The 9341-nt window shown below is 37.4% G+C and overlaps 1 protein-coding gene across 2 annotated transcripts in view; it reads right to left on the bottom strand.

Annotated features, from left to right (window-relative positions):
- Positions 1-3095: 3095 nt before the first annotated feature.
- LOC106655198 (disintegrin and metalloproteinase domain-containing protein 33) overlaps positions 3096-9341 on the bottom strand; it is a 50048-nt gene continuing 43802 nt past the window's right edge. The window contains exons 9-14 of one of the 2 annotated variants that reach the window (XM_014375453.2): positions 8668-9264; positions 8383-8584; positions 8094-8298; positions 7850-7994; positions 4251-5637; positions 4059-4150 (exon numbers count right to left, since the gene is read on the bottom strand). In XM_014375453.2, the coding sequence (XP_014230939.1) occupies positions 4142-4150; positions 4251-5637; positions 7850-7994; positions 8094-8298; positions 8383-8584; positions 8668-9264 (2545 nt within the window). In that variant the 3' untranslated portion in view covers positions 4059-4141. Of the gene's footprint in view, positions 5638-7849; positions 7995-8093; positions 8299-8382; positions 8585-8667; positions 9265-9341 lie in introns of both variants that reach the window. The other variant, XM_014375452.2, reaches the window with a different exon arrangement.

The raw sequence follows: 9341 nt of genomic DNA, 5'->3' as shown, positions 1-9341 counted from the left end.
ACATTTTTTGAAGGTTCAGAGAGAAAGGGCACGATTATTGGTGTTATCAGAATCCTCTGTAGGCAAGGCGAAGTAAAAAATCGACTTTGAAAATAAATTTTAATTCCAAAAATCTCGTTTTTTTTTATTTGCAAAATAAAAGGTTATAATGTTTATTTATCGCAAGAATAACACCGGATTATGAAAGAGCACACCCAAAAACCCATGGGCATGGATATTCAAGAAAATATTTTAACTTTACCCATGATTTTTTTTCAATGGAAAACTCATGCCCAAAATTGCACTTTTACGCACTTATGAAAATTGTTAAATAAATAAATACAAAGAAAATGGCAACAAATGATGCAGTAAAGGAAAATATAATTGATTTGAATACACTCTTAAATTAACTTAATGCATTAGTTCTAAATATGAGATTCACTCATCACGTTCGTCAACTTAACAATCTTCATGAATTGTTCTTTTATGTTTGGTTAAAGTACCTAATTGTCCGAATTTCTTTTGGCCCTTGTCACAGGCAGACCTTTGTGGACTGTTTTTTGGTGGTTGAACAAATCATTTTTATATGCAAATTTTTTCTCGCAATTGTCGCATACGTAATCTTTGCGACCTTCGTGTACTACCCGTAGGTGATTAAGTAAATTCACTTTTTGTGTAAATTTCTTCTTGCACACTTCGCATTCAAAATCTTTGCGACCTTCGTTGACTGTTTTCTGGTGTTGGAGCAAATGCGGTTTTTGTCCGAATTTTTTCTCACAGTTATCGCATGTGAAATCTCTCCGACCTTCATGTATCTTTTGGTGTTTGAGCAAATTCGATAGATGCCCAAATTTCTTCTCACACCGGTCGCATGCATAATCTTTTCGACGTTCATGTACTGTCTTTTTGTGCCTGAACAAATCTATCTGATTTTTGTTTAAATTTTTTTTCGCATTCATCGCATGCAAAATCTTTGCGACCATCATGTATCGTTTTTATGTGTATGAATAAACCCCTTTTTTCTGTAAATTTCTTCTCACACCTATCGCAAGCAAAATCTTTGCAACCTTCATGTACTGTTTTTTGGTGGAAGAGCAGAGTCGATTTTCGTCCAAATTTCTTCTCGCACTTGTCACATGCAAAATCTTTGCGACCTTCGTGTATTTCCCTTTGATGGCAGAGCAAATGCTGTTTTTGACCAAATTTCTTCTCGCATNTCACAGAATCTGCTTGAATTTTTTCAGAATTTTTGGGACCATTTATTACTTAATTCAAGAGGCCCAAATTTGACGCTTTTTTTATAGATTTTAGGACTTCTCAAAGAGAGTGGTAGATGGTCCCAACAATTCTGAAAAAATTCAAGCAGATTCTTTGAAAACTTTTGAAACTTTTGATCGTTGCATTTTTTCGCTTAAGTACTTCTATATCGATATAGAAAATAACAACAATTTTTTTATAATGTGGAAAATCCTCTATAAAATGGGCCCTCAGGCCCATGAGATTAAACTAAGCACAGGGAGCTTCAGTATTGGGTACCAGGAGACCCCAAAAAAATTTTGGAGCAAATCCATGACCCGGAGCTGGGGTGGTCTCCTCGTTAGATTAATTCATTGATACACCAACTTACCCCAAAAATTGAGTTTCTGAGGGAGAATCAACATGAAGAGCTCGAAATTTGCCACAAAATTATTATTTTTTTATGCTTAAACTAAAGTCAACTTATTTATGAGGAAAGCATTTATTTACTTTTAAAAAATGTTTATTCTTCATACTTTTGACAAATAAGCAGTGCTACAATTTTTTTATACATTACAAAATATATCTTATTTACATTAATGAACATTCAAAATAACCTGTGAGCGTAAATTATTTTTGATTGTCCTAATTCGACTATTTTAGTAATAATTGTAAAAATATCAGCAAATTGTGCTTATTTAAAAACTAAACACTACCATATAGAACAGCAAGTTTATTAATTAACGAGTCACATTTAAAGTTTTTACTAATTTTTCCGAAATTATTGAAAACTGCAATTGCTGTTATAAACTAAAGTTATTTAAATTAAAAATAATCAAATCTTAATTTTTTTAATTACAAATCAGTCGATCGAAGAATAAATTAATGAAAAGGCCATTGATATAAATGAAATGAATACAATATTTTAACCTGTATAAACATATGTACAAATGCACACATACAAAATAAACAAATGAGTGGTACTTCGTTCTGAATATGTGTCTATTCACAATACAAATTTAAAGTTTTTTTAATTATAATTAATAAAAATAGATCGTGCCTCAACAAATTTTAACTTAACATGCGATACAATTTTAGTAAATCAGATCTACACGTAACAAATTCATCAGCTGTGTTAATCTCATCTTCATTTACAATAAATATTTATATCACAGAATTTTAGTTTAATTTTATTATATTTAGCATAAAAATATGTATTTGATGATATAGTATGTCATACTATATATTATTATTACATTAAAAAGCTGTGCAGCATTTTTGTAGAACTAGCCATGGCTAACGTACACAAATGGCATGTTCATTCTAGTGGCTAAAATACTGTTCTTACAACAGTAGAATTTACATGCCGTTCTTCCTATTCTTATTTACATTGTCAATTTTTGATTATATTTTCAAACATTTAACAACACTACTAACATAAATTATACCGTGTCATCAGTCAAGTTGAGCACCGAGCATCGATGCGCTACATTTGGTATTAGCAATTTTCTCGTGGAAAATAAATTTTTCAAGAATTTCATTCGAGGTCTACAAAAAGACTAGAAGTTTTTCATACAAAAAGTTATGTCATCTCGTTTGACTACATTTTTTAAGGTGGATAAAAGTTATTTAATGTTAAAGTTCATAAAATTTGCAGCGATTCAATACTCGTTTTAATTGTATTACGCAAAAATATTCATTTTTTACTGCACGAATTTATCATGTGATTAGTCGATATAAATGCTTTTATTAGTCTTCAAAATATTCATTTATTTTGCATAAAAAATATGCATTCTCAGAATAGTAGAGACAAAAAAATCTCTTTCTCAAAGGTAGGATTTAGCTTGCTTCTTTAAATTCGTGCAGTAATTACACTATAAACTGGAACGTGAGTATCGAACTCGTTGCTTAAATATTGTCAGGAACACGTCAATCTTTGCGAGAAAGAAAAATTATATTTTCATAACATTAAACGAGTGTTTGATAAATACACAATCTATGATTAAGCTTTCGCAAAATACTAATTTTTCGGCATCTCATCAGAGAATGAGTGATTGTTGAACTATAGCACCGAAGCCAGTTTTTCATTTTTTCGATGAAGCGCTAGCATTACCGATCGGCTTTTTTCTCGTAGACAAACTATTTTTTGTTACTTTGTCGGGCTGCTCAAATTTTTGCTGCAACGAAGAAACTGTACTAACTTTATTACTACTTCCAGCTTTTTGTACAGTGACTTTTGAATCTGTAAGCGAGGAAAGCTTACTAACTGGGCTCGTCGATGTTTTATTTTTTTCTGCAAAGCTCGAAGTTTTAGTGAAGTTAAATGGGGGTGGACTGATCGTAGTGTTATTTTGTTTTGGCAGTGTTAAAGTTTTTGGTGTTGCCGCTGTTAACGTATTACCATTGATTTTACCCACGACGTCCGGTGACTTATTTTTTTGACTTGCCAAACTGCAGCTTGAAACTAAGTCTGGACTGTTGAGCTTGCCTTCTTTTGTTGACGTAATCTCGCTCTTTAAGCTTTTAAGACTCGAGTTGGAATTTTGGCGACTGGCTGATTTAATGGAACTAGTGGATTCGGGGCCTGATCGAGTAGTTTGAAGCCTTGTCTGTCCAGATACTTTACTCGTAATCGTAGGAGTTTTAGTTCGACCAAAGGCGGGTTTACTCGTTGGTGGGCTGATTTTGTTTTCTGGCATTTTATATTTACTAATTGTCGATTTCTCCGAGATCCCATCACTCGTAGGTTCCTTAATTTCTTTACCAATCGGAGACGAATGTAGAGAGCTCGAACTCGCCACAGAATTGGAATATGTCGTTTCGCCGTCGATTGTTTGCTCAGAATTGGCATAAATATTTTTGCCATGCTCGGGGCTAAGATTTTTTGTCGAGTAAATGGAATTTTTATCAACTTTGGATATTGCACCTACGATTTCTGAAAGTAATTCGGATGAGTCGGTAGTCCTTTTTGTTTCCAAGCTTTTAGGCATTTTGTACAAATTTTCAGTTTTATTGGCAGTTTTTGCTGAACTCACTTTAGATGAAGGTTTCTCCGCTGATGCTTCTTCGATAACGGCGTAAATATTGTCATCATTCGACGGCGATTCTTCGATTATTTTCACAAGATTGGCGTCCCCTTGTGCGATATCCATGCAATCGTCGTAGGTCGCGCCAATAATGTCAGTTGCCGGGGGTACTTTCCTAGATTCTCGGCTAGGTGTTTCGTAAATTTGAGCTTTTTTGCTCGGCGAGCCAGAATCGGAGCTAGGACTCTTGATCGGGGGCACTGGAGGTGGCGAGGTCGGTCGTGCCTTGGCCAAAATACTTACGGGTCTCTCGGCGCCAGGTGGGTACCTCATTGAACCGAAACTTTGAATGCCCGATCGCGGCGTAATTTTGCTGCTTCGCATTGACTGGGCTCGCATAGGGATGTTTCTTTTTGGTCCATCTTCAGGCGACACCGGTTTAATGGCTACCGCTGCCCCAGGTATTTCAATTTCCTTTTGAAGAATAGGACTGGATATCTCGAGATTCCGGAGAACTTCTCTATCTAAAACTTTGTTGGCTTTGTGATGATGGCTTCTTGGCAGTGAATGCGTGTGATACCTCGGTTGAACACTGCTCTCGTTCGTTTTAGATACTCCTGTCATAGGATACAGCATTGAAGCTATTCTGGTCAAAGTACTACTTGTACTCGGTCCATTTTTCTCAGCTGCTCCACGTTTTTTCTCGCTCGCAACCGACTCCGTTGGACTTTCTAACGGAATCGTAGTGGTGGAAGGCTGAGTCTTTTCAGCTATAGGGATTGTCTTCCCATAAGGTACCTCTGGTGCGGGTCTCGTAGGCACTTTCGGCGCTGTGAACTCCACAGAAGTGCAGGTAGTAGTAGCTAATACAGGACAGCTGATGAGTGGCCTAGCTGTGCTGCCTGCGTTAGGAGGTGGCAGAGCTGGAGGAGCAACGGGCTTTGGAGCAACTTGCTCTTCCTCGCTCTGCTCGCTCGCCGGGATCAGTGACCTACCGAGGGTGCTATTGCGTTGAATGGGCTTGAAATTAGTCTTGATGGGTACTGTAGTTGCTCCAATATTCCAACCTACACTCGGAGATGTTGGAGCTGGTCGAGCGATTTCAGATTGGCTGTTGGTCGCCGCATTGGCTGTTGCCATAAGAGGACTTATGCTGTAACCTTTGAATTGCCCGAAGAAGTTGTTGTTGAAACGCTCATCCGGATCAGTTTTCGGAAGTAAACTAGCACAGGCTGGGTCTTGTTGACCGTTGATGCTCGTCGAATCAATGACGTCGACGCGCGGAAGGGGGTCGATGGTTTTGATACTGGAAAGACAGTTTCCTCCGTTGCTGGTAATGTGACGATTGCTTGGTGTATGGCGCGGTGGATGATCGAAATGAAAGTTTCTGGTCAATCTGGAATATAAGTACATAGTTTGGCTTATTTAGAAGCGATTGGGAACTTAGGATTTGGTGCAAGCTGTTTGACATACACACGCACATGCATAATAGAAATAAAGTTATGATGTTGATCAAACAGCAGAAATCAATGATTTTACTAGTACAAATAGACATTTATGAGAGGAGAATATTTTCAAATAAAAATCTAATTATAAACTACATTTTAACAGTTAGTTGAAATTCTACTTATTGGATACTAAAAGCAAAAAACACCTACGTTCAATCGATGTAATTCAAATTACGTTACAACTAATATAAACAAAGCAACACAAAAATCACAAGCATACTGCAAGGTGCGGGATATTAGCTAGTTTTGGAAAAGTTAGCAGCAATCAGGAATGTCAGGAAATCGTTGTCAAATGTATTACAAAAGACTGAGAAAATGACGAATTTTTTTAACAAGTTCGTCTTTATTGCATTAACGCATAAAAAAAGTTTATTACAAAAACTTTTTAATTTATCTGGCAAGATTTTCATATTACCTAAATTGTAATAGTAGATTTATGCTGTAAAGGTAATTAATTAATCGGTTTTGCATATGAGAAAGCACAATTATTTGAACAGTACAGTTTTTTGGTTCTAAGCATAAAAACAAACAAACACAAAACAACAGCTTTCACGTAGAAAAAGTAGTTAGACAGTGACAAGTACGTAGAGAATTAACTTAAAAGAAAAATCGAGATAAATAGAGATTATTATCAAACGTACAAAATTTAGCTTATACAAGGAATGATAATATAAGTCCAAGGCAATGTCAAACATGCTAAAATTGTAAACTTGGTTTATGAAAAATATAAAATGCATCATCTACTCATGCACTTTAGTATATTTTGCACCTAGGGAGTAAAAAACAATTTTTTGTGAATCCCCCGGCCTAAAGTAACATTTTCATTTCGCTTATGCGGGAGTAAAATGTTACTTTAGGTTGGGGTGGCACAAAAAATAAGTATCCTGCTAGCTCAAGCTCTTTGTCGTCAAAAGATGGTCGCAATTCGCGGTTTTGAATATTGAAAACGATTTTTTATTACCTATCTGACCAGCGATTATTCAGACTCAATTATACTTCTTTTATTACGGATTTAAAATTATAATTGTAAATATTAATGATTTCATTAAGATATTAAGTTTTTAACGTTGCTAAAATAAAAATATTATTATGAAAACGTGTGTACATAATAACAGTCACTTTCTGATGGTACGAGTATGTAATATTAAATCTATAAATTGTACGTTACTTTTGAATCACAGGCAGTGAGCACATTTGGTAATGATAGAATATAGTAAGTACTTTACCAAGTTAATCTCAACTATTTCAAACTATTATTTTATTTTATATGTAAAATATATTTACCTAATAATAATAGTAAATGTCAATTTGAGGCATTGTATTTTTTTATAAAAAAAGTTTCGCTAATAAAAATAAATGCTATATCTAATTATTACCTACGAATTTTTTAAGTAATCTTATTCTATGTACAATTGGTGACTTTAAATGAAGTTTTAACTTGATTTGTGTAACTAAAATTTCGGTTTACTACTCTGCGGAGGTGCAGGCGGAGGTGGCGGTTTTTTCTCATAAAAGGGAGCAGGGGCTTTATTTATCGGCGGCGGCGGAGGCTTTTTATCATACACTTTAGGTGTCGATTTGGAAGACACTAAATTAGCCGTACTCGAAGCAGTAGAAGGCGTAACGTTACCACTTTGATGTTGCTGCGGGTCTACCTTAAGATCTGTGTTAAGTTTGAGTCCTTTGAAATTATTCGGATGCTGCTGCATATCACGAATATGTTCAGCGAGTTTTATGCCTAACTCGGTTCTTAAAGGACTTGAGCGTTTCTCGAGATTTCGCGCTTGATTACTAAAATTGCTATCATCCGAGCAAGCGGACCGCCTAAACTCGATCTGACTACTGCCGTTTATGGCTTCTGGGTTAGTTGTCGACACGAGATCGCGTTTAACTATGCGAATTTTATCACGTAGTAGTGTATTATTTTTATCACTTATACTATAGGGCTTTGAGCTAGCATCAGTGGTCACCATGGGTGACGGTTGGACTGTCGATCGTGGTTTCACGGGGGAAAATACGCGCTGCAGGAAGTCGAATTTGCGCCGACCGTCAGACTTAGAGCGTAGCCGCGGCTTGAAGCAATCTACACACGATACGTACGTTGACATCGGCCCGTTGGCTTTTTTCCACTGCTTCATGCTTGCACCGTTGTTGCGCGCGTACCAAACACCGAACGAGATGATGGCTATTGCTGGTACGATGCCCAGGAAGATTATGTACAAGCTCATAATGTATTCACTCCTCGCTGAAAAGTGACAAGTTTTTATTAATTCGGTGTTCAAATGAGCTGTTATTTTTAAAGATATGCGAGTGATGTATTAATGTAAAGAGTAGTTTTAACTACCGTTAGGGTCTTCTGCGGGGCCGCTGTCCAATGATCCACCGACTCCAGGTTGTGTGCAATCAGGAGGTTGGTAACCTCGATTGCAATGGCAGTGTCCAAGACTATTGCAAATTCCATTACCACTACAATTATTTGGGCAAGCCTTACCGTCGAACAAAGATTGCTTCAAATCGGCCGCTGATCTGCATTTTTGATTCACGCACATCTATCAGGAAAAAATACGTGGAGTTATGTTTTTTTTTTGTATCAACGTAAAAATGCGTAATGAAGTGGAATAAACGAAAAATACCTTTTTAGGGCCGCATTTGGCTCCGTCAGGAGCTAGACCAGGGTCAACCTGATTTAGTCCTAAATCTACTATGGCTGATCTACATGGTATAATTTTGCCTTGACTATTTATAAATGAATGACTGAGCACAGCTACGTTCTCCATACCAAATTCCAATCTCTCATTTAAATGCTTGCAGTGGAGCATTCCACAAAGTGAGTGTCTGTATAACGAGAAGTTTGGAAAAATTGAGATAACGTTGAAAAAGGAAATTTTGTAAGCGCTCAAGGCTCAAAGTAAACTTACTCGTCTTCACATTTGATGTAATCGTTGAGTGTTCTGTTGAATCCACAATTTCCATTCTTGGAACCTTTGTTATTCAAAAAGTAACACAATTCATCGGACGACGAGCCGGTCGGACCCCAAAGCAGTTTACACTGATCGTTGTGGGTTCGACAACTGCCCTGATAGCAGAAGGCCTTGCCGGAATTGCAAACTTCGCCGTCGATCTTGAAAACATCCTTGGGACAGTACTCGCTCTCACCGGTACAGTACTCGGGTAAGTCGCACTCCTGATCAGCACTGCGGCACTCTGTACCGGCCTTCTTGGGTCGGCAAGTCTTCAAGTCGCAACACTGACCGGTGGCGCACGAGGCATTGTAATGCAGCATGCAAGTGAGCGGATCGCAGCAAGGATTGTCGCAGTTCTCCTCCAGGCCGCAGTCGCATTGCTCTCCGGGTTCGACAAAGCCATTGCCGCAGATCGGCGCCTCCAGCAGCCGAGTGGGTTTGTTGCGTAAGCAGTAATCCATGCCGTGTTCGAAGGCCAAAGCTAGATACTCCAAAGAACAGCTTGACCAATGGGTCGGTGCCATCGGACCAGTTGACGAAGCCATGATGCACCTAAAACGGTACAAAAATGTATCCGAGTTTTGATGGAATCTTTTAAGTAAACCAGTGGGACGAGGTTTGCGATAGCC

The sequence above is a fragment of the Trichogramma pretiosum genome, unplaced genomic scaffold, assembly GCF_000599845.2.
Source record: "Trichogramma pretiosum strain Unisexual culture from Peru unplaced genomic scaffold, Tpre_2.0 scaffold99, whole genome shotgun sequence".
Taxonomy (NCBI): domain Eukaryota; kingdom Metazoa; phylum Arthropoda; class Insecta; order Hymenoptera; family Trichogrammatidae; genus Trichogramma; species Trichogramma pretiosum.
The sequence above is the reverse complement of the archived record's forward strand: the minus strand, read 5'-3'. Positions and strand labels throughout refer to the sequence as shown.